A 25,663-nucleotide genomic window follows, 5' to 3' on the forward strand; every position below is an offset into this window, starting at 1 on the left:
ACTTAAGATGAAGCTTATCCAGTGGAATGCACAATGAAGTACTTAAAAGAGAAATAAACCTCTAGTTTTGTGCTATTTTGGTTTGATAAATTTAAAATTATTTCAGTAGGAACTTAACGCCTTTTAACATCATTTTAGCTATGGTTTAGCTATGGTTTAGCTACAAGCATTTTCACTAGAATTACCAGACATTGCTATTAGGGAATGGTCGCTCACTGTGTGTTTGGATCAGCTGCTAGCTGTCCTGTTAACACTGAGCCTGTCAACAGAGTGTATTCAAGTATATAAATCAGAATTAATTTGATGTGGATTAACTAAATTCCTGTGCGGACGCTTACTCAGAATGAAACTACTCTTAATCTGAAGTGGCCTTAAACTCAAAAGTAAATTAAGCTATGCCAAATTAATTCTGGAAGAAAGGTTTAATGAAGTTTAACTAATGTGCTTTTAGACAAAAATGTAGGGTAGGTTATCTGCTAATATCTTGCTGGAAGAAGATCACTTCTGTGGTGCTGACACTAAAATTTCCCCAGCTCAAATCCTTCAGCAACTCTGCTGACTTCCAGAGTCTTAGACAGTTCCTTACTTTCTACAGCCACCAAAAGATATCAGTGGAGGTGTCTGAAAAAGAAAAAAAATCATCACTATTAGAAGAGAAAAAGAAGAAAAAAAATTGAAAAAAAAGAAGTTTGGTGGTGGGTTGGTTTTTTTTTTTTAAAAAAAGCTTCTTTTTAACCTTTTCAGACCAAAATATTTTCAATTTGAAAAAAATGTGACCAGGCTTGCCTACTCCTATTCCTTTTTAAGTAAACCAGTTTCCTTAAAGTTGTCTCACTTCTTGCCATGAGTAAACAGGAAGTTTTCATGATTTTCACTTCCGGTGAGCCTGTGCAGTAACTTCATTTACCTTCCATTTCCTCTTTATGAAACCATTGCCAAAACAATTTCAAAAAGAGACCTAAAGAAAATTAGGAAAAACTCTGCCTCTAAAGTAAAAAAATCTTGAAAATTTGCCTTTATGCCAGTTTAAGCAGACTTCTGCATGGATCTCTGACGTTGTCTGTGTAGCACTAGTACTCCATGCTTTTGTGCTTCTTGTTACACAAGCACACATTTTCTAATGTTCCTGAGAATAGAAAAAAAAAAAAATCAACATATCTTTTCAGTTGGTTTGTTATCCATTTCAAGGTTATTTCAAGGATCCTTTTGTTTTCCCAGTTTTTATGGGAAAAGTGTATTAAAATTTATCACTTGCTGTTTTATCAAACTGTTTATTTTTATGCCAAGGCAGTGAAAAACAAGGTTATTTGCAAGGAAAAATAGGGTGCAGTGATAACAGTGGCAAAGGCCATTAGTAAATAAACAGGGATAAAGCAGAGGTCATGTAAATATTTCCACGGGTGCAAAAACCTAAAATATGAATACAGCTGGGAAACTGAAGAACTATACTTTTACTTTTTGTTGCACTGGCTTGAAAATGTAGTCTCAAGATTATCTTTTGAAAACAAAAAATGCTATTAAAACTGAATTTTTCATTCCCCAAGATTATTTATCAATGAAGCTGATCTGGAATAAAACATTCAATAACTATAGTGATCGGAAAAACATGGTGTCTTTCAGAATGCATTACTTTTATTTTTTGCATTTAGCTGATAGCATTTAACTAAAGCTGTTAGTTAAATACAACACTATTCTAAATAAAAGCTTTAAAAAAGAAACTAATTTCCAGATGTTTTTTCACCAGCTCAAAAGCAACAATGTAACTTAGATTGGGTCTTTTAAAAGTATACAAATTGGCATTAATAAAATTGCTGTATTTCTGAAAGAAAAACAGAAGCTACAGAAGAGGGCAGGGAAACAGCGTCTGTGCGTACGTTCCAGGTGTTAGCTGAAATCCTAGCCAAAGCTGCCTGGACTAGGACCCTCAGAGCCCAAGTTGCACACCCTTCACAGGCACGTATTTCTAGGTACTCTACTCAGAAACCCAGTCTCCAGTTTCCCACTTCTCCACTCCAAAATTTTAATTTCTCAGCTCTTTGGCCTGAAAACCCCTGGTCTTCCAGTCCTCTTATCCAACTTCTCACTGGAGGTATTTCTTCTCATATTGCCCCCGATCCTCTCTTATTCCAATCCCCAACTTCTCCCAGCCCAGAGACCACTACTCTTTCTATTCCCTGCACTCACTCTCCTCATACCTGTGTGGGAATGTCTGAGCATTTTCATTTCTTTGCTCCAGACCACCCATACCAGAGTGCGGCAGATACCTGCTGCTCTGCCCCTCCTCGTCCTGTTGTTCTCTGTGTATACAGACTCTGCTGCTTCCCACACTCTGGGTCTAAATGGCGTGAAAAAATAGAGATCCTAATGTGTTTGCTATGTCATGAATTACATACTTAGCAAACCAGTCAGTGTGTAAAGGTTTACATCATTCAGATGTTAAGCCATGCTAACTTTCTTGAAGGCAAAGATTAAAAAACCATGGACGACAAGCCTATATTCTAGCTCCACAAGTGAGAATCCTATTATGAAGCCCAAGGGATGGAGGACTGGGAATTAAAAGACTAATTTGCTCCCTTCTTTCTGTGCAAACAGTAAGTAAGTATACATGAAATCACCCACTCAAGATATACAACAATCTGTCAGACTGACCAGAGGAGGGGAACACAGATTTCTATCCACAGGAGGTAAAGAGACCAAATACATCTGAGCCCTTGCTGATGCTTCCAAATGCCCCTGTCACAAAATGAAACCAAACACAAACAGTGAATGAGAACCTCAAATTGCCAACATCAAGTATCCCCAAGCCCTGCAACTGGAGGGAAAAAAGGAATTTCATCACTGGACTTGGCTATAAAGTCCAGTGTGTGGGTTGGGACACTTCACATAAGAGACACTCATCAATAAGTGGGTCAGAAACCGAAAGGGATTTTCAGGATTTCTTTCAGAAACATTGCACCAGCAAATTTAAGTGTCAATACAACAAGCAATTTCAGCAGCTCTCTGGCTGCAAATGAGAACTGTTCCCACATCTCAAGGATGTATCTGAACATGCAAGATGCTTGCAAAAAAAAAGACCTAACAAATGATATGCCAATTTTGCAAGAGAACTAACCTAACTAACTAACCAACTAACCAACTAAATAAATAAATAAATAAATGCCATCTAACTCATATTAAAGAGGAAGTTAAATAAAAAAAGAATGCAGCATGGGTGGTGGTTCTGATGATCCACTATGAAAGTAAATTATAATTTCACCACCGACGAAATAAAATGTTAGTAAATACCTCTGCTTGATGCTGCACATCAGAGACATTACATGGGCTTCTACCATTACTTCAGCTTACAAGTTTGGGACAGGGAAAAGTGCTATGAACCTAAAACCAAAGTACTAGACTCTTAAAATCCTAGGTTGGAAGGAGGAGGTACTACACTAATCCATTGACAAATCTTTCTCTATGCCATTAACATAATGATTATTTTATGATAATTTCAGAGGATTTATCAATAGGCCAGGTTGTCCCTATAGTCCCTAATGTTAATAACATATGAAAAGGATTCTATGATGGAATTTGTAAGACCTCAAAATATCCTAGATCTTCTATAAATAAAGGAAAAACTAGAATGGCTGACAAGGGGCTGTTCACTTTTTATGCTTAACAGGTAGCCAGAAATTCTCTTTCCAAAGGCAGATCTTCATTGAGATTTATATACATTTGACTGCCTTCCTGCAGGATCTGCTCTGTGTATTTCCACATGAAGTGGGGTCCCATTCTCAACATTTATAATAAATAAAATATGCTATATATTGCCTTGTTACTCAGGTAAATGTCATGGTTTAACCCCAGCCAGCAACTAAGCACAACACAGCCGCTCACTCACTCACCCCCCAGCCAGTGGGATGGGGGAGGAAATCGGGAAAAGAAGTAAAATCATGGGTTGAGATAAGAATGGTTTAATAGAACAGAAAAGAAGAAACTACTAATGATAATGGTAACACTAATAAAATGACAACAGCAATAATAAAAGGATTGGAATGTACAAATGATGCACAGGGCAATTGCTCACCACCCGCCAATCAACACCCAGTTAGTCCCTGAGTGGCAATTCCCCGCCCCCACTCCCTCCCATGTCATGGGATATGACGTCCCATGGTATGGAATACACCGTTGGCCAGTCTGGGTCAGCTGCCCTGGCTGTGTCCTGTGCCAACTTCTGGTGCCCCTCCAGCTTTCTCGCTGGCTGGGCATGAGAAGCTGAAAAATCCTTGACTTTAGACTAAACACTACTTAGCAACAACTGAAAACATCAGTGTTATCAACATTCTTCTCATACTGAACTCAAAACATAACACTATACCAGCTACTAGGAAGACAATTAACTCTATCCCAGCTGAAACCAGGACAGTAAAATGCAAATCTAATCTTCTAAAAATTATTAAATAAAATTCATAAATAAGATAAACTGTAGCATACAATAAACTTTCAGAAAAAGTACATACAGACAGATTATAAAGCCAGGCACCAGGAAATAACATTTCCTACTCAGCATCTGTATAAATAATTTAACAGCACAAAGGCATGATTTAAAAAATTTTAAGCTAAACTGAAGAGTGGGTAGAGATTGACTTCTAACAGTTAAATGATTATACAATGCAAATTATAATTAAAGTGTGGTTGTATTCAAATATTACGCTAGCATTCCGCTTTTGTGTTTTAGTTTCTGTAAAAAATTCCCGTCTAATGCTTTGCTCTGCAGAGCACCTGGAGCTTTGGATGTCTCCATGGCTCTTTCCTAAACAGTACTGTTAGTGGTAAGGATTCTGCAAAGCCTAAGGCTTTGCTATAAACCCCAAGTGAGTTTGCACAGTGATAAATGATGGAAATTTAGGGAAAAACTGAGTGACACAGAAAAAAGAGCAAACTCTAGTTTTCTCAGGTGTATCAAATTTGCCAGAATATTATCCCAATACTGTCTTCTTAGTGAAATATTTCATCATATTTCTAAAGAGCATGTTATATAAAATCACTGACAGGTAACATGTATTATTCAAGAGAACATTAACAAAAAAACAAAAGCAAAGCAACCTTCCGCAAGCATTATGTTTCAATATTGAATAACCACTGCTTCTTTTATATCTCCTGGCTAATAATTTTTTTAATAAGTGAGACTGAGTCTATGGTAGCTTTATGTTAAAGTACTAATGCTGAACAGAAGAAGATATGCATTTCTCCAGAAAACAGAAATTTAGACAGGCGAGAGGTAAAAAATTTTTAAAAATACATTACCTATTTACCTACATGCCTCTTAATAACATTTAAACAAATGTATGTTAAACATAACTTGGAGGAAAATAATTTAATCTCTAGTTGGAGGCATCTCAGATTTGCAGAACAGATGATAACACTCAATAACTTAGGTATATAGTCTCTCATCCAGCAAATTAGTTTGTATTTACCATGGGGTAGCACAAGCAATAAATTCTCACATGTTATCCTTGCAAGCCTCTAGCAAACACCGATTCCAAAACCATCCCAACTGTAGCATCACAAGTGACTGAAATACTCCACAGATGTGCACATGCAAAGCTTCTCCAGCACCGCCAGCTGCCTGGCTAACTAGAAGAGGCCTGGATGTCCGTTCACTGTGCAGCTGCTGACCCAAGCCGAACAGCCACAGAGCCAGTCAGCGTGGCATAGCCCTGCCACTTGGGTCACCTGCAAGCTGGTTACCTGTCTGACTTACCAGGCTGCCAGAGCAGAAACAGGTAGGGCTGCCTTCTCTCTGAACTGTCAGTCACGTCAGCAGGCTGTTTGATGGCTAAGCAGTGGTAATAAAGATACCCACTCATTTCACTGGAAATTCTGCAGTGTCTGTATTTTCTCCCCATCAGCAATCTGCACTTTTAGAAAAAGGAAATTCCCTTTTCTGATCAGATTTAATTCAATCACGCCAGGTCAATTTTGCTTGTGTCAAACCTGAAATCTAGAAGATCACATAGTTTGGAAACTAAGTGACGAAATCCCATCAGTGAGGTAAACAGAATCACGGAATCATAGCATCACAGAATGGTTTGGGTTGGAAAGGACCTTTAAAGGTCACTCAGTCCAACCCCCCTGCAATGAGCAGGGACATCTTCAACTACATCAGGTTGCTCAGAGCCCCATCCAACCTGAGCTTGAATGCCTCCAGGGATGGGGCATCTACCACCTCTCTGGGCAACCTGTTCCAGTGTTTCACCACCCACATTGTAAAAAAATTTCTTCCTTATATGTAGTCTGAATCTACCTTCTTTTAGTTTAAAACCATTACCCCTTGTCCTGTCGCTACAGGCCCTATTAAAAAGTCTGTCCCCATCAAATACACTTGAAACTTATTACCCTGGGATGTTGAGGAGAGATTGCCAAGGCTTGACTAGCCCTCAGAGTAACACCCTTTGTGGCTCAACCGTGGAGGAATATCTGATACTACCAGCGGAGATTTGGAGCATGTCATGAGTGACTGCAGGGCTATGGAGGAGAAGGTAAAGGACACAGAAGCCCACACAGTTCTCCTTCGTATTTCCCATTGCAGCCAAGGGAGAGGGTCCTGTAGGAGAGGAGACTGAGTCAATACCTGTCAGTGTGACTGGTGTAACAGAATGGGCTTTAGCCTTCACATCCATGGGACCCTCTTTGAGAAGTGGGGACTGCTGGGCAGAGGTCTGATCCATCTGGCAAAGCTGCCAAAAACATACAAAAGCATGTCAAAGCACACAAAAGTATAGTTTGTGTGGCTGTGGGACAAGAATGGATTTGCCTGAAAGCTAATATGGAAAAATTAAAGCTTAGCCACTCCAGTTCCCTGATCCAGCAGACTACTCTTGTAGTGCCAGAACAAGGGAGGGTCCAAGAGCAGGTTAGTGGGGGCAGAGCTGCCCCATCTCTATGAGCAGCAGCTCTCACTTGTACTGGATGAAATCTTACCTGCTTGCAGCCTGGTTTCCTGCAGCTTTGTTTCCTGTGGTTGAGGTCACACAAACCCATGTGAAGAGTGTGAACGCCAGCTGAAGGGCTTACCTATTAGAGGGAGCATTTAGGAAAACTTGTTTTAGTGTGAATTCTTGATTGGGTTTAACCACTGACCCCAAGTGCAGCTTTTCCTTCAGCCAAGGTATTCTACTCCATCCAAATGCCAGCTTTCATGATCATTATTAGGACAGGGAACATAGAGGCAGACCTCCCCCATAGACGGATATGTGAAAACAGAACCTTAACCTCCGCAGGAAACAAGGCAAACCCCTGTTTTTCTGAGAAAACTCATTCTGTATAGGAATTTGTTAGTTAACAAAGATTTATATTGAAACTTCACTTCTTGTACATAAAATAATGGGAAAGTGGCTTTCTTCCATGTGTAAAGGGTTTTTAAAGCAGGAGAAAATTTCACATGCTGCTTTCCAACGCTCTGTCCTGTCCAGGGAAGACCTATTCACTATTTTTATGAATAACCTGGGTAACAAAATGGCTGAGATGGAATAAAAAGAAAAAAATCAAATGTTTGACAAACTGAGTGGTCCTGATCAAAACTACTGAAATTTAGCAAAGGGAAAAACAGTGCTTAATAAAGAGATACCAAACATATAGATACATTTGGGTAGTAGCCATCTAGAATAGTGATTTAGAATGAAAAATAAAATGCAGATGCTGCTGAAAAAAAAAAGAAAACAAATCACATTCAGGGAGGAGCAAGACTGGCTCTTTTGAACTGCTATTTTAGACACCACACTTTACAAATAATGTTGAGAAACTGGAAGAAGTATGGAGGAGGGGAAAAAAAGAGGAGAAAAATTACTGACAAGGGAACATGGAAAACATGATTTTTTTCATGTAGAAAAGGTAGATATAATATTTATAATATATAAAGAAGCGCCTTTCTCTTTATAGCTATCATTTTTTTTTGCATGTCCAGAGGGAAGAGGACAATAAAAAAAAGAATAAGCTTAATTTTGGTTTTCAGGTCATGAAATATGGAGATAGGATTGGGCACAATCAGCTTTATTGAAGGTTTTTACAAGTAAGTTAGATGCACACCTGTTAGAACTGGTGTTAATTCGATGTTGTCCAAGTTGTTGACCTGATGCTCCACAAATGTAAAACCCCTATAAAGCCAAAAGCTGCCAGACTGGTACAGCTGGAATGGCAGACCTGTGAGCTCACATGAAGAAAATGCCAATGGCTTTTCAACAGTCCCCACGGATTCACAGTCAACAAGCAGCTGAGCTGAAGGGCACCATAAAGCATCACCGGCCTTAGCGCCCGACCAGTGTCCTCCCACGTCACGCTGCTGGGCGTCTGACGTAGCCTCGGCGTGGGACCGACCGGTGAGCCGAGCTACCTTTGACTGCTCCAGGGCCAAAGGTCTGGGCACACGGGACACTTCGTGAGGCAGCTTGGACTAAGGAAGACCTTCAGGTTCTTCCAACTCACCAGTCCATCTGTGAGCTCTAAGCAGAAAATCCTGAACGGTAGCTGCGAACTTAGGCTACCTTCCTGGCTCACCGCTTCCACTTCAGTGAGGAAGGACAGCAACGGAACAGAAAAAACCCTCTCCGAGCCACTACTCGAGTCCGGTAAGTGATGAAAACAAGCTTGTACAGAACTGCTCGCCAGCGCTTGCGCTTAGAGGCTTCCCTGGCTCAGAGCTGGCTTCGCAGCCTCAGCGCCAAGCATTCTGCCCCGGATCCTCTCCGCCGGAAAACGGCCTTTAAGCGCTTCAGCCGCCCGCCCCGGACTTCGGCACCCCCGACCCCGGTGCAACCCGGGGGCTCAGCAGCGCCTAACAGAGGCCCGATCGCCTCCGTTCCCCTCTCCCCCGCCTCTCCCCCGCCGCCACGACCCCCGCCCTGAGGAGAGCCCCGGCTCCCGGCCGCCGCCTCCCCTCAGCCCCGCGGCGCGGCGGGGGCGGGGCGGGGGCGGGGCCGGCGGCGGAGCCCCGCCCCCACGCCGGCGGGAGGCGGTGGCGGCGCCGCGCCCCGGGCCAGCCGCTAGCTCAGCACTTCCGGGTCGGGGGCGGGGCGGAGCGGAGCGGAGCGAGGAGGTGGGCGCGTGACGTTGCCGGAGGGCTCCGGGGCCGCTCAGGCGCCTGTTATTGTTCTCGCCGCCCGCTCTTCCCGCCGCCGCGTCTGCCTTCCCCGGCGCCTCGGGGAGCGGCGGGAGGGCAGTCAGCGACCCAGCGAGCCCGCCGGCGGAGGTAGGAGCGAGCGAGCGAGCGGTTGCCCGCGGAGGCGCCCGGCGGGAGCGGGCCGCCGCCCGGCGGCCGTTAACCGTTTGCACCTCTCCGCAGCGCGAGCCCTGACAGCGGGGGCGGGGGCAGAGCGCGGGCGTCAGGAAGGAGCGAGCGGGAGAGCCGGCGAGCCGGGGAGCGGGCGGCCATGGCCTACGCGTATCTCTTCAAGTATATCATCATCGGGGACACAGGTAAGCGGCGGGGGCGGGGAGGCGAGGCGAGGCCGCCTCGGGAGAGCGGGGGGCGGGCGGAGCGGAGAGCAGGGCCCGGCTCCCCGCTCCCATTTCCGCAGTGCTGGCGTCGTCGACGTGGTGGCCCTGCGCGAAGAGGCGGCTCCCCCCCCCCCCCCCCCTCCGCCTCTGCGCTGGGCCCCGCCCGGGGCCTCGGCCTGCCTCTCGGCGGCTCCGCGCCCGGCGGCCTCGGGCCCCGCCGCCAGGCCCGGAAGCCTGACAGCCGCCTCCGGGCCCGGCTGACAGGCCGCGGGGCAGGTCGGGCTGTGTCACGCCCCTGGCTGCGGCATCCGAGCGGGGGGGCGGCGGGGGAGAAGGCGCTGTCACTGCAAAACTTGCACCTGGGCAGTGCCCTTTACTTGCATCCCCGCGGCAGTGAGGCCGGAGAGGTGGCACGTCCCGCAGTTTTGCGGCGAGGGGCCACCGAGACCACTGCTATGAGGTACCTTCGGCTCGGGCTGCAAGGATGCCCTCTCCAGCCCTGGCTGGAGGTGCTGTAGCAAACTGTGTCAAGACGTGCTGTCAAAGGAAAACTAAAGCCCTGGCTCTTTCCTTCTCCTTTATGGGGACTATTTTTTTTTTTCGTTTGTCTTTTTCTTGACCACTGCTTTCCCAGATGCTTTAAGTTGCTTCTGTGGTCTCTTCCTCACCCATTTGCTTGCCACTTTTTAAAAACTTGCTGCGTTCAATTTGTCATTGGCTGCTGTGTAACAAATAATAACGCTTAGTGAATGCTGTAGACATAACCGTATGCTGATAGGAATTGCTATTTGAAGCCCCTTTGCCAGTACATACAGCGCTTCCTCAGCACAGTGTGGATATGAGTAGCATACTTTCGTCAAACTGTTGTCAGGACAAGGTAATACCATAGTTAACTACTGTGCCTGTGTATTGTGCATCTTTCTTGTTGTTTTCCTCATACCTGAATAAATGTCTTCTTTAATAAGTTTGATGACACAGCTGTCATTTTACATGCTATTCTAAGGATACCTGCATAATTGTACTTCGTACCTATGAACCAAATTATCTGTTGCTAGACTATAATTATACATTACAGTCGCGTAACACGTGAGGTTGTTAAATACGCTGGATGAAACTACTATGTGATTCTGTCTTTTTTTAAACCTACATTTAAACCCTGGAAGCTTTTTTAGGCTGCTGCAGTAGCAGCTGTAGTTCAAAAGAATATTAAGAAATGTATCACAGCTATAATGACAGTGTTGGAAGCATTAGGCTGTAGATGATAAGCAAAAATTCTGATTTTTCTCAAGTATTTAGGTGAGGGACAGCTCATTAAACCAGAGGACAGGAGATTACCTGCGCAGATTCAGGGGAAGTAAGAAGAAGTTTGTCTGCCCAGAGTGATGCAAAATGGTAGTGCAGGATTCGGAACAAGTGGCCAATCCTGGTGCATCTCTGAAAACTATAATCATTAAAAGTGGTAGAGATGGCAGCAGACAATGCCTTTGGTACATTGATCACATACTGATTAGATTTTTACAATGAAATATCCTCAGTGTAATTGTCTGTGCTGCACTTTTGCATTTAAGTTGCTTGAAATGTGAAATACAGAGTGGATGTGGGTCACTTTTGAAGTTGTTTCAGCTGCCTAAGAGCCAAATATAGGAAGAGTGAGACAGAAAAAGGAGACAGAGAAGAAAACAGCTCACTGTTTGTGTTTTTTGTTTTTGTTTTTTTTTTTTTTAATTCCTGTGGCTTTTATTCAGAGTTGTTACAGGAAGCTAATTAAAACTACTGCAATGATTGTTCTTGAAGTGAATTAAATATGCCAATAGTGGTAAGTTGGTTTTGCTTTTATTTAGATCTCCTATGAGCTTTTTTAAGTATTCTAATATAGCTAGTACTGAAGAGCCAATTTATGTTGTGCACAGTTGTTTGTTGCCAAAACAACTGTGATGGTTTAGGTGTTACTACTGTTCCTCAGACCAAGGCAGTTGAACTCACAGCTCTGCTGATGGAAATTAGGAATGGATTGGGATTGTCCTGTTCAGTTCCAGTGGTAGTCTGCCACAGCATTCGGACCAGTGAAGATACGCCAATGGCCTTGCAGGCCATGTAATCCTCATAGCGATCAAGAAATTTGTCTCTGGGGCTTGATTTAGAGTCTTTGGAAATGGATCAACTGCCTGGTGACTCAGCAGTTAGTTGTAAACAAACTGTAGGAGAAAAGTAAGACAGCATCAGCTGAGGACAGATGTTAACATTTAGCTCCTCTTCCTTTTCAGCACTACAAAACAAAGTGGGTTATGCGAACCATAAACAAACCAACGAAAAACCCTTGCAGTTATACAAGACACCTGCATGTGTCTTCTCTGAATTGTGATTCCACGTGCTATCATCTACTTAAACACAGGAATTCAGTATGATTTTAGTCTCTTAAAATGACGGCCACAAAAAGTGACTGTGCAAGACTGATTTTTGCTCAACAGCTCTTGTGCCATTGCATTGCTTGGTTCATTGGTCATTGACATTCCGTGACTTTTTCTTTCACTGGTACTCCAGGCACAGTAGCTTTATGAACATGGGATTGATTCTATTCTGTTTGTTACATTTTATATATTTAAAAAAAAAAAAAAAGTTTTTTTTCTATCTAGTCAGAACTGTTTTAAGATCTATTTAGTTTTCTGTTGTGGGAGAGACCTGAAATGGCATGGCTGTCTTCCAGGTACTCAAACAAGGTTGCCATAAATCTGGGTGGCTTTTACATTGTATCAGTGGAATTTCATGGAGTTGGTATCTTTAAGAGAAAAATACAAGTATTATGGAATACTGACTGCTATGAGAGTTAACCAGGAAAAATCTTCTGATCTGGATATTTCCAAAACATTATAGGAGTTTGCAAATGCATTTAGAAGCACATGTGGTGCATTCTGCTTAGGGCTGTACCTTTGCCTTGTGGCCAATAGTGTCTGTTTCATGTTGATTGCCGGTAGGAGTTGGTGTGTTCTTCCACTCTTCCCTACACATCTGCTTTTGGCCACCAGTTGAAGTCAAGATGGACTTTGATCTGAACACTCTTAGCACACTAGTATTGCCTGTTTTGGCAGTTGATGACTGAAAGTCTGTCACTTTTTTTTCTTAAAAGTTTTTCTGTGTGATGGTGAAATCTTGTTTTCTGCTTAAATGTTTTTGTTACCAGCAGTGTACCACATAGGAATAAACTGGGAATGATACATAAGATTTCTGTGAGGACTAGAGCTGGATTTTTTTTTTTTCCCCAGAATATTTAATATGCATTAAACAAGATTTTCTTATGTTAGAGTGTATTTACTAGATTCTACCAGAGAATGCTACTGAACTTTAGTATACCTGAAATGCCAGTTTTGCAGTGGTCCAATTTCTTGCCACCAACATAACTTGTCAGTTGTATCGCATCTAAATGTCTCTTTGTGATCAGTGTTGCTGCATCTTCCATGAGTAGGTCTGTCTTCTGCTTTTCTTGAATGTGTTAGTTCAGCAACCCTCAGAGCTTCTTGCATAATGAACTTTCACTTGCCTTTCAATTTCAGCAGATAGTTGCTGGTTATAAACCAACAATATCTCAAAGTTATTCTTATTAGGGGAAGACGATGGAAGAAAATATAATTGCTTGGTGATCTAATTCTCCTCACTCTCTAAGCTGTCTAGTAAACCATTTCACTTGAACTAGGAGGTTCTCAAATGTTGAAATTGAACAATTGAATTGGCTTTATTTTTCAGTCCTTCTGAAATGTTTCTAGTGTCATTGCACTTTGTTCTGGAACAGCAGCTGTTACTACCTAGCAACGTGCATGCCCAGAGCCTCTTGCCGTTATTTTCTACCAGTATGTAACAATGCTTCTTGGCTAAACAGGTTTTCATCCCACTAGAGCTGGTGTTAACACTTCATGATAGCTTGAGAACTTGCTCATACTGAAAACCAGAGTACTGATCTGTGCTACTTATATCTTGCTTTAGGACCCTTTCAATGTTACTTTCACCCCTAAAAGAGCAGATATTAGGTGTTGTATAAGTACATCTTAGCCTCTTATTAGTAGTTAACTAGAATTAGCAAACTGTAAGTAGATGCCCATACAGATGGTTTCATGAGACTGTTACTGTGTACCCTTATACTAATGATAATCTTTAATTTAAAAAACCCAACCACCACCACCCCCTCAAAAAACCCCAACAAAAAATCGCTAACACCACCCCACCCTCCAACCTTGACTAAAACCATTTTATTATGAATGGCTGGCAGTTTTCTAAGTCTTTTGTGATCATCCAGGACACAAAGAGGTTTTTTACAGACTCATGTAGTTTAATTTTGTTTGGAAAGAATTTTTATTTATTTTTAAAACCTGCAGTTAGCAGTTGGGTAGTGCCATACTAAATGAAATGTGATAAAGCTGAACAGCTCCTTTCAGTTTGTAGATCTGCACTAGTTTTTATGTAGGAGGGAAAACTTAGATCACTGGCCTCAGATACGCTGTTGTAAATAATTTACAGCAATGTTTATTTAAGTATTGAAGCTGAATCATCTTTGAAAGAGTTAAAAAGCCATTTTTATGACATTCCTTTTCCCAAACTTAAGTAGTCATGCTGAAGGATTTTGGAGGTTATTTTTCTTCCCTTCTTGTCCATGCTCACATTGGTATGTGAAGTCCCTTTGCTCTATAACTGACAGTTTGCAATTTTGTAGTTTGTCCTTCCTATTAATTTAAATAAAATTCTCCCATTTGATCACAGAGTTTTGACTAATGGATAACTGGCTTAAAAGAGGTTAAGAAAAATCTTTGCTTTAGGTTAATGTCTCATTATGCTTAGGCCTGTGAAAGGGCATTACTGCACTTTGTTGGGTTGCATAAAGATGCTGTGGTTGGAAAGGAAGGAGAGAGGGAATGAGCTATGGGCTGTGATAAGCAAAGGGCTTATGAAACATCTGGAAGCTGTGCAGACTACTAGAAAGAAGTAGAAGTACCTCATAAGCCAGGTTAGAGGTATATATCTTGACATTTGTACTATTTAATTACCTCGTTTAAATCTGAGTTGGCTTTAAAATCTATGTTGTTTGAGACTGTCCTTAGCCTATTTAAAGATTGATTTTTGTTTGTTTTCTACAGGGAGGTAAGAGAAGCAGGAAGTTTGTTTCAGCTCATTTGGTATTGGGCCTTTGGTTTCATGGGCAACCAAGCTGACATAGTTGATTACAAGTAAAAGGAAGAGGTCTTGGTTCCCTTACCTCGTGGTGACCTTCATAGTTTACCATGAGCTGAATCAACCTGCTAACGCAGTAGAAAACTACCTACTTTGGGGGTTAACTTTTTACTTCATGGCTGAATCAGCTGAGTTGGCCCCGGGTCTGGAGTACTTTCAAAGGAGGAAACTGGACCTAGGGGGATTGGTGAGAGCAAGATATCAAAGGGGCAGTGGGTCTTCGTCTCTGTGGGTGGTGAGCTGATTGATCACCCTGTCTTGTGAAGCAACAACAAAAAAAATAGTTCTGTGAGATGGCCGAGTTAATCCAATGTTTATCTGCTGCCAAAATGGGTGGACCTGGTTACCATTCCTTGTCTCAGCTATGAGGTTCTGCTTCTTAGCTGTCACCATCAGTGCTTGTCTCATCCTTCAGAGAGCCAGTTCAGCTCACAAAGATAGTTTAAAAAACAAAACCAAACAAATGGTAGGTATGGTCAGAAAAGTGTAAGAGCAATTTTGAGTAAGGAGGTAGAACTGTGGGGGAAGGAGGGAGTCTACTCATCAGAGGCAGCTAGCAGATTAACTAAAGATATTTGTCTTCAGAATTCAGTTTTGATAGCCAGGCTGGATGACTACTACTGCGGTTCTTTTTCTCTGTCACCTTTCTTGGGCTGTGGTGGTGCTTATGTGAAAAAGTAAGGAAATTATCTTAGTCCCATGTCGCCCCCTTTTTTGAGGCTTTTTTAGTTTTGAGCTAGATCAGCTTTCTAAGACAAACAAACATCAGTGGAAGGAACACTGATGAGTTTTGTCTAGTCATAAGAAAAGCCTGGAAGTTTTCCTCATGTTGACAGTAGTGCACCTTTGACTTTGCAGCTGATGGCTGAACTTTCCCTGTCCTATTCACAGGGAGTCACAGGAGCTGTAAGGGGAGAAGGAAGCAAGTCAGCTCTCTTAGCAAAAGCCATTTAACTGGCTCAGCTGTATCATGACCTGTGCTATGGTTCCAGAGCTGCTTTTAATTGCCGTGAGCACAGCCTGCTACTGAAAAGAACAACCCTTCCCTTTGCTATATATTTTGTACCCTAGTCTCATGCACATACTAGTGTGTTGGGTGACTGTAGTTTTATGCTGGGTCTGTTTCTTGGTTCAGCTCATTGCATAACCTTATGAGTGAGAAGGGAGAGGTTACCTTTGCCACTGAGCTGTTCTGGCTTGCTGAGCAGTGAAATGAACACTAGTGTTGATATAAGGAAGGGAGGTGTTGGAAGCGTGGCTGGGCCAAGGTGGACAATAGCAAAGCTCTGGCAATGCTGTGCCTAGGGAAGTAGACTGCAGAGCGGCATCCAGAAGCTGTTAAGGGAGGCAGAGGAATTTGGACAACCAACTCAGGCTGCTGGTTTGAAAATCAGAGCCATAGGGTATAAAACTACTGTAGCGCAAATTCCACTTCCCATCACTGTTTGGGTACTAAGAAGTGATGAAGGGATCCTAGAACAGGCACTTGCAAAGAAGCATGCTGCTGCTCTGTGCACATAATCCATTGTTTTAATTTGCTCTTAAGCAAGAGCTTTTGTTTACTGTGGTTGTTGTTGAAGTGTGTCCAAGCTCTGCTCATTTCTTGTTTTAAGATACTAAGATTTTTTTCTCTTGGGGTGGTTTATCTGAAGCTATATTAAAGTAATTGTGGCAGTAAAATGGAGAATGAGTTAATAAATAACTGAATCTGTCCCTTTTGTGTTCTACAATTGACTATCATAGGACATGCTCTACTTTTCCTAGAGTGTCTGCCTTATTTCATGTATAAGATTTATAGTGCTAAGTGACTGAGATACCTGGTAAACAGCCACTTCACTGTTAGAGTTAACCAGTGTAGTTACTTTAAACCATCTGTATGCCATGGAATTAGCTGTCATGCAACTGTTAATTGATCTTTGCAGCATCTGTTTATGTCACAAGGTGGTAAACTGTTCAGGAGTTCATATACAGCTCCTGTTCCTGATACAGGTTGCTGGCTTTGTCTATGATACTGCAGTCTGCTCAGGCTCTGGAAGTGAATGGGCCACAAGCTATTCTCATAAGAAATTTTCTGTTACAAACTTGCAATGTCTTAAAACTATAAAATAAAATATTACTATTAAATGTAGGCAGTAAAATATTTGTAAGTACTGTCTAAAATGGATTATAACCTAAACTTAACAGGTACTACAACTTTGCAACTTTTTGAACCTCTTTTTCAGTCAATAGCAGTACAAAACTTAGGGACTTCCAGATATTTTTTGCTAGAAGGTTCTGAAGTAGCAGGAATGGCATTAAACAAACTAGTTATTTCTTCTGATTCTGTGTGTGAACCCATCAGTCTGTGGTCTGCTCCTAAAAGGCCTGCTACACAGAAGTAACTACAGGTGCAGTCGTCTTGTGCCAGTTTGAGACAGGGCTTGCATCAAAGGAGCTGTGCTTGTCTGTCATCTTCGCTGAGCTGATGCTAGTGTTTGTATATTCTCCTGAACCAACAAGCTGGTCACCAGTCTTACAAGAAGAAGAAATATCAGATTGCCATTTGAGAACTAGTGCTTCGACACCTAATCAAGTGTCACTTTGTTGAGTAGGTTTTGAAATATTTTTCTAATGTTTGTAAGATTCATGCAGGAGTATTGGATAGTTTTGAGGTTCTGGTTTATCCAATGATACTGAAATCACTTTGTAAGGTTAATGGCCAAAGCTATTCTATGTTCTATTTCTGGTGTGATTTATAGGTTGTTTTTTGTAAGTGACATGGTGATTATGTTCTGTGATGGGGCAGCTATATTTCATTGGTGGTATAAAAGTTTCCTGTATATATAAAGTGTTCTGTGAGTAGAAGAATTATTGATATTTTTAAGATCCCTTAGAGTTTTGTGTTCTCTGTCCCAACAGCTCCAGTATTCTGCCTGTCCCTTCTCCCTGTTTCTTTCTTGCCTCCAGCACTCTCCCCCATTCCTCATCCACTTCTCTTATGTCCACTAATTTTGTCAGACAAAATCTATACCTGCTTCCAAGCTGCTTGTGTTCTGACAGCTTGCTATCATAAGCCAGAGCACTACAGAAAAGAGATCTGTTAAGGCTGATGCTGCAAACTTTGCCTTGGGCTGTAGTTCCATGCCGCTCTAAGCTGTTGATCTGCTGGTTGCTGCATTTCTCTTCCCTCATTTGAACTAACTCTCATGCTTGTCTGACCCTGCATTAAGCCATTTCTGTTTGCTTTGTCAGTCTTATTGTCAGATTCGCATGCTAACCCAGCGGACAACTGAAATTGCTTCAGAATTCATCTAAGCCATGTGGAGAAATGGGCACAAACATGCAGTAGGGAAGAGAGTGGGGATAGCAGCACTAACAACTGGCTTAGGCTGCTGGAATTGCTGCATCACTTGGGATATATTCATCTCAGAGTGTCATCAATTTGTCACAACTTGTTTTGTGACAAAACTAAATGTAGGTCTCTTATTTCTGTTAGATTTGATTGAAACTCACCGCTGGTCTTAGCTTTTTAAGACCAAAATGACAGGTGGGCAGTGATTACGATTGTGTAGGCTTTGTTTCCTCATGAAACCATACTAAAAAATGTTGCTGAATTTAGTAGCAGAAAGATCAATGTCACTTTATGCAAATTTCTGGTATGCATACCTTGTGTCTTGCAGTATGGTTCTTTTCCTTATCTCTTTGTTTGCTCTCTTTTATTACCAGATATGTCACTTCTGATCAGCTGTTGCTGACCTCTAGTGTGTGGCTAAAATAGCCTTATCTTGCTGGACAGATAAAGTACAGCAGGAACTTGAATGCTACAGTATTATATGTTATGTGATAATGGTTCAGAGTTTAAATGTATGTAAACCAAATGTATGACTGTCAAGTTTTAGAAGGTTGAAAATGCGAAATTTGACTGAGCAGAACAGGAAAAATGACCCTCCAAGTAAAAGAACAAGGAAAGATTAACCATAAAAAGTATTACCTTTACAGATCTAAGTAGTCTGAGTACTCCTATTGATGGTATTAACTTTTACTTCTCTGTGCTTTCACATACAGAAGAAATTGCCCATTTGCTGACCAGTGTCCATGTAATGTGAAGTAGTTAACCCATTTGGGTTGGAAATCAGGAGGTCTGAGCAGGACAATCTTTGTGTTGTCTGGCTGTAATGTGAACTCAGCTGTTGCTGTTTTGCTTGGACTATTTTTTGGCCTGTTGGGAACCAGTGGGCAGTAGCACATAGTGATTTCAGCAGCCATGTATGTACTTCTCTTACCTCAGCTGATAAATTAAGAGTTAGATGGGAGTGAGGTGCTATTGAGGATCTAGTTAGCTTGGAAGAAAGCTGAAAGTACTGAAGGAGAAGCAGATGTAGGATTGTGAGGAGTAGCAGCAAGACTTGAAGTTACTGTGGAGAGGATGTGAAATGATACTTTGAAGGTCTATTAGGAAACTTTTCTGCTGAATTTTAAAAGCAGAACTACTTTTTAAAAAGAGGACTTAATTTTTGTTCAATTTTTGAAAATAACTGCTTTGACTTTAATGTTTCTGGAACTTTATAAGCTGTTGTGTTATGAAAAGTTGCATACACTTCAAAGTAGGTGAAATCTAGTGTCTCAAGTTCCAGCAATGAATTTTAAACAACATATAACATTCACTTAAGTTAATTTCTGTTGGTTCATAACAGATTTTAATTTGCTTAAAACTTCTTTCTTTTCTTTTTTTTTAGGTGTTGGGAAATCATGTTTATTGTTACAGTTTACAGACAAGCGGTTTCAACCAGTTCACGATCTCACTATTGGTAGGTCTCTTTTGTACCCCACAATGCTAAAGGTTAAGCAGCTAAGGTACCTACCTCAGCATGCATTTGTGAGTTTGTTGTACTGCAGTAATGTAGGATTTGTGCTGTATTAAGGTAACAGTGAATCTTTAGCTGATGAATATTTGTTAGCTAATAAAGCCAAGTGGAGGTCTTTTTTTTTTCTTATTGGGAAGGAGCAATCTGAAACAATTTTAAAAAATCATAGCTATAGTATCTCAACTGTCTCTTCAGAAAAGCTAAAAACTGGGCATGGAAGCAGAATTGGCCAAACTTGAAATGCATTGATGGTAATGCAAATGGCAGATTTTTCACAAGGGTATACGATATTAGCCTAGCCACAGAACCTTGAAGAAAAGTTACAGATAAACTAAAGCAAAGTTAACCTTAAAGATGAATAAATAGATTTACTATTTGGGAAGACTAACTTCTGGATAGAGAAGGATGGAAGTGTGATGGTATTTCCTGTTTGGAAGGGACAGGGGTTTTTCTTCCCACTCCTCGATTGGATGTGGACCATTTGTGTTGGGTACGATTTGATATTTGTACTAGGGGAAATGAATACATGTTGACAGAAGGCATTGCTTGCCTCTGATCTAACTACAGTAAATGATAAAGTTTTATTTATCTTTCCACACAAAATATGAGGAATAGTGTGGGAATAAATTATTCCGTGGGCAAGCTTAGTCTTCAGATGAGTTTCACTGTTAAGCATAACAGATCCTAATCTCTGATAAGGTTGCAGAACCTTTGAACTTCTTGATGTTATTTCAAGGAACTTTTCAGTTCTAATCGTGATGAGCCTTGCACAAAATATATCCCTAGTCTCTATTTTTAATTTGTGCCCTGGAATAGGTAGGCTTCCTGTGTTTGGGAGTACTGAAATAGATGCTTGAAATATAAACAAATATTCTTTATGTAACAGAATGTATCAGGTGGTTTGGTTATGGCTTCCCTTTCTCTCTTGACAGTCCTCCTGTGCCTTGTGTGTGGCTGTCTAATATAATACAAATTCTTAGGCTAACATCACTTCTCAGATATTTCTGAGGTCTTGGCAGCAGATAGGCTGGCTGGATAAAGAGCCTGAGTTCTTTAGGGAGGCATGAATTATTGTCATCATTTCTTCTTTAGGCCTGCCAAGTATATGACACCTTATGTATCACTTATGCCTTTGGCAGCCCTGTCACATCAGGAAACTGATAGGCTGTAGGAAGAAGCTTCACCTCAGCAGGGTGGTCGTAGTGCCAGTTCTTTGCCTGGCGTATACCTAGCTGAAACCTGGGAGCGGAAATTGAAGCTAGTGGGATGAGGAGGTGAACCTAGATAGCAACTTAATGAGGGATGTAGGAATGGAGCATGGGAAGCTTCTTGGAAAGGGGAAGAAGGGTCATAAGCTGGAAGCAGCCTCCTTTCACTTAACTGATAGGGCATGTGTGTGTGTGTTTGGCCAGGAGAATGGTTCTCCCAATTACCCAAACAGATTTAGAAAGACAGAGATAAATAAAGAACATGGGTTCAAAGTCATATGAATGCCCATGCAGGGCAAGATGGGATGGTTTGATGTTACCTAATGCACTTCCAACTGATGGTGTTAAAACTCCTGAGAGCCTGTAGATTGAATAAAAAGGCTTGTGTTACATAGCCTAACTTTTTCAATATAATACAATGATTTCAGCCTATGGGAGTGCAGATCCGTTTCTTCTGGGAGCAGCTTGGGAGAGGAGAAGGGAAACTGATATTGGACATGTGGAAAAAAGACATTTCATCTAGAGTTGTGCAAAATTCAGCCTTAAATTTTAGTATAGCTAACCTAAAATGTTATCTTTAAGATTTAAGAAATTCAGAGAGAAACTTTACCTGTAATGAAAACAAGGGGGGAGGAGGGGAGGATAGAATGCATAGAAGCAGGTATTTTTCTGTGTTTGAGCTATGCTCAGAATTGTGCATAACTGTGATAGTACTCTAAAAGAACTTAAAATGCAATAACCATCTCCATTTATTTTTTATTTGGGAATTGAAGTATCTGTTATTAAAAGAAATGAAGAAGGGAGGGAGAAGCTGCATGATGCAGTTGCAGGGGGAAAAAAGCCTAACCCTCCTGACCCCCCCCCGCCCCCAACCAAACCCAACAACAACAAAAAACAAACATACACAAAAACCCAACTGCAAAACCCCCCCCCACAATTTTTGTAGGTAGATATGGGTGACAAAAAACACTGTTAACGTTTATTTGGTTTGCCTGTTGTCCTTAGGACGTGCCCTTACTGTAAACCTGAACAGCTTCTATTCCTTAAGAGAACAAATTTACCATCAAACTGGATGTGTTGTTTCAAATTCAGAATTTTCTCTCAGCAGATATTTTGATGGAAAAGGATAAATATCCTTTTAATTTTTCTGTGGTGGTGTGTGTAGAAACCAAATATTTAGGATGACTGCTGGATTTAAATCAGCAGCTCTGTATCTGCATTTTGAGATGAAGTAATACCTGCAGCGTTGCCAGTTGTAGTAGTCCAAGGACCTTCCCCTGGCTTTGCAATCAACTTCGGAGAGCATTGTCATTAACCTGCTTCCTCCTTTCTGCCCCTCCCCCTCCATTCTTTCAATTTGTTTGCATACAGTTACTGCAAGTTATTTGGATGCTAAAGAGAGCAGAGTGTTCTTTGGCCCACGGCTTTTATTTGGCTCTGATATCCTGTGGGAGAGGAGGGTGGTTCCTCCTTGCCCCCTTCCCCAAAAGTCATGCTGCAGAAAGCAACGCTGCACCCCCAAATATTCTAAACAAACTTTTGAAGAGATGTTTGGAATACTTCAAATCAGGGCTGCTTAGTTGGAAGACTTCAGTCCAAATCTAGACAGTGATCAGTTTTAGACAAAACTTAACCTACCAGATCTTTATTTTTTTCTGAAATAATGGATACACAATGCATAGATTAATGAAAACTTGATAGCTTTAATTAAGTCCACTATCTCTAGGCATTTATCAGATTTTAACTACTGTAGTAATAGTCTCAATTTATGCTTAATTTACTGTTAAGGATCTTAAAACTGCTTTAATAGATGGTACAAAAGGCTGAGTTTTTTCCACTGAAGAAATCCTTTTGTTTATTTGAAACACATTTAATTTTTTCCTTAGTTATTAAATTTGATCTTTAACTAGCTAGAATTTTGGAAGCACTTTTTTTTCAGAAAGGCAGATGAATTTCAATTAATAAAGTAATAAAATTTATCTTGTTGAAGGTGATATTTGTATGCTCAATAGAAAATTTTATTGATAAAGAATTTTGAGTTTAATTTCTTCTAAACTGGCTTCAGCAATCTATCATTGGTAGAGTGCTAAAATAACTGTGACTCTTCCAATTTCCTGTTTGCATTCAAATGTACCTGTTTTTGTCCCTTTGATCTGGACCTACTAAATCGTTTGGAAAACTTTGTAGGAAATACCTCCTTGGCACTTGCTCTAATTAATGCATTTTCAAAGCACTTGCAAAGTAACAGTTTTCTTCCTTCTGGAAAACTTTCCAGCTCTTTCAAGCAGCTGGAAAATTAACTGAAAGCAGATTGTGAAAGAGATTATTTCCTACAAATACAATGTTGAGTTAACTTAAACTTACCTTTTTGCTTTCATAGTAATTGACATTCTTCTTTCTGATATATGCTAATAACGTAATCTTTTGTAAAATCTATTCAGGTGTAGAATTTGGGGCTCGAATGATAACTATTGATGGAAAACAGATAAAGCTTCAGATATGGGATACGGTAAGTAATACATCGTAGAAATTATTTAAACATATGACTCCACTAGTTTTCCCTTTGTTCTGGTTAAGTTCTATCATCAGCACCAATGTGAGACTATGTACTTTGTCTTGCAGCTTTCTGTGGTTTCTATGAAGATTAAAAATTTGCTAAAATTTCCTTTTTTGGTGTGATGTACTCTTAAAATAGTGCAAATTTCTGCTGTTTGCACTGTAACTTTACTTCCTCAAGTAACACTTTGTCAGATTTGTAAGACTGGAATTGGTGCTGCCTCACTTTTTTGTGAAAGTTTTCTATATTATTAAGAACTTAGATTTCTCTAAATAGTCTTTCTCTGTGCATTCATGCAAGGTCTGGTTAGTACAACATCCTATTGGGAAATTGTGATATGTCTACTAGCTTTAATCAGGAATTCTCTGGAGGAAATGTTTGCATTTCCAATGTAGAATAAAAGATATGGCTCACTGTTTTCATAGAAGATGACTTAGGAACTCAAGTTCACTATAATCATGAAGATAGTAAATACTTCAGACAATCAAGAAGTGACTGGTAAAACCTTAAAGTTTCGAAAAGCCTACCAAAAAACAGACTTTGACTTTTGAGGGGGTTCAGGTTAAGAACACACATTAGCTGGTTTTTTGTCAGTCACTTTACCATAGAGCAGCTAGCCTCAACGTCTGTGCTTGTGATGCAAGGGCTTTAAGATGCTTATGCTGATAGCTATGTCTTTCAAATGTGCTTAACTGTTCCCTAAGGCAGGGTTGTCTGTTTCCCTTTCCAAAAGCATTTTAGGATGCATTAGGGACTTGACAGATACATGAACAATAGCCTCACGTATGTGTTCTTTTTGGTATAGCAAATGAAGGAAGGAAGATACATTCATATAGGCATGTCTACATACGTACATGTGTATATAAAAATGTAAACCAATACAGTATTTTAGCTAACTTCATAGGTAAGATCTGAAGTACCTTACTTATTTTACAAGTTCATCACTTGAAATGGCATCTAACACCTGTGCCTCCTTGCAAGTTCTCCATGAAAAGGTATAGAAGAATATGATCAGATTCTTCTTACTTCAGGCTTTTTCTGCCCTGGGCATTTTTACTATTAGAACTGTGGGTTGCTGACTACCAAGGTGGCTGATCGTTTTTAGGTTCAATAGACAAGCAAATCTCTGCATAAACGGTAGCTTCAGAAGCAAACTTTTAGTATGTAGTATGACTACACAAGAACCTATCTACATTGGTCCTTGTTTCCTAAAACTGGAACAGATTCTCTGTAGACAAAATTACTAATTTTACTGCCAATACAGCCACTGTCTTTCATTGGCTTTCAGACTGATTTTGTTAATGTGCTATTATCTGCTTTTTGGGTACAAGCAAACTTCAACTATTTTTGAGTAGATTGTGGTTTTTTGGTGCCTCTGACTCAGTAGCTCTTCGCAGTCTGGCTTCTTGAATGAGTGCAAAGTGTCTGATAGCCAAAATTTCAACAGAATTGCTTTTGATTATAAGTTATAAACTCTTTTTGAGCAGGGATTTCATCTGGCTAGCTTCTGAAGTAAATCATACATAAATTAAAAATATTCATTGAAAGCTTTCATACACTGAGTAGATTGTATGCTTGTGTTGTAGTTAATAATTTAGAAGTTGTAAGCAATGAATGACTTAGTATATTTTCTGTAATTAAAATTTTAACTGTATACAATCTGATTTTTAAAACACAGGATATTTCTATTCTAATCCAATCTTGACTTGTAAGCATATCTAAATTCCACTGTCTCAGTTCTGATCTTGGGTGCAAAAAATGTTGAAGGAATAGCAAAATAAGAAATATGGTGAGGTAATTCTCAAGAGATATTTTACTTATGAGTGTTAAGGTACACAAAGACGTCCATAACGATCAAGGTTACTATGTCTGTATTGTGTATCCACGTTTACTGAGCATTTACTGAATTTCTTCATCTGTTAACAAAAACTGCTAGCTGTTACTGGTGCTGTCTCCCTATTTACTAAGTTGAAACAATTTCTGTTTTATAAGACAAAGTTCATTTTACACCTGTGGCTAAGGAAACACATGAAGTATTTATGTTTTCGGTTGGTGTTTACTGAGTCACAGCACCAGGACTTCTCTGATTTAGTGCTAGCTTTACATACCTGCTCTTAATCCATCACTGAACAGGAAGCATCTTGAGCAGAGATATAAGAAGTAGAGAACTGGATAAAATTTGTTTTGACTGCTTCACAATGAGCAAGGACTTGCTTTCTTAAGAGAATCACTTTAATTCAGATTTTGCGGCCAGATATTTCTATGCAACAGTGCTCAGTTTGTGTTGTCTTCAGCAGATCAATGGACCTCCAAGGAAAAGTATATTTTAATAATGGGAATATATGGAAGCTGCAGCATACCTGACT

General features: G+C 40.6%; 1 protein-coding gene and 1 long non-coding RNA gene across 3 annotated transcripts in view; one reads left to right on the plus strand and one right to left on the minus strand.

The window, feature by feature from the left end:
* Positions 1-252: 252 nt before the first annotated feature.
* Positions 253-8,395, minus strand: LOC142029480 (uncharacterized). Its single transcript, XR_012649937.1, has 4 exons — positions 8,068-8,395; positions 6,964-7,056; positions 6,614-6,719; positions 253-621 (listed from the first exon to the last, which is right to left on the minus strand). It is a non-coding gene; the product is annotated as an uncharacterized LOC142029480 (long non-coding RNA).
* A 643-nt stretch (positions 8,396-9,038) lies between these two features.
* The window catches only part of RAB2A (RAB2A, member RAS oncogene family), a 45,304-nt gene continuing 28,679 nt past the window's right edge, over positions 9,039-25,663 (plus strand). The window contains exons 1-4 of one of the 2 annotated variants that reach the window (XM_075023339.1): positions 9,039-9,226; positions 9,320-9,453; positions 19,404-19,475; positions 23,182-23,249. In XM_075023339.1, coding sequence (XP_074879440.1) covers positions 9,408-9,453; positions 19,404-19,475; positions 23,182-23,249 — 186 coding nt within the window. In that variant the 5' untranslated portion in view covers positions 9,039-9,226; positions 9,320-9,407. Of the gene's footprint in view, positions 9,454-19,403; positions 19,476-23,181; positions 23,250-25,663 lie in introns of both variants that reach the window. The other variant, XM_075023340.1, reaches the window with a different exon arrangement.

Source organism: Buteo buteo, chromosome 3 (assembly GCF_964188355.1).
Source record: "Buteo buteo chromosome 3, bButBut1.hap1.1, whole genome shotgun sequence".
NCBI lineage: Eukaryota > Metazoa > Chordata > Aves > Accipitriformes > Accipitridae > Buteo > Buteo buteo.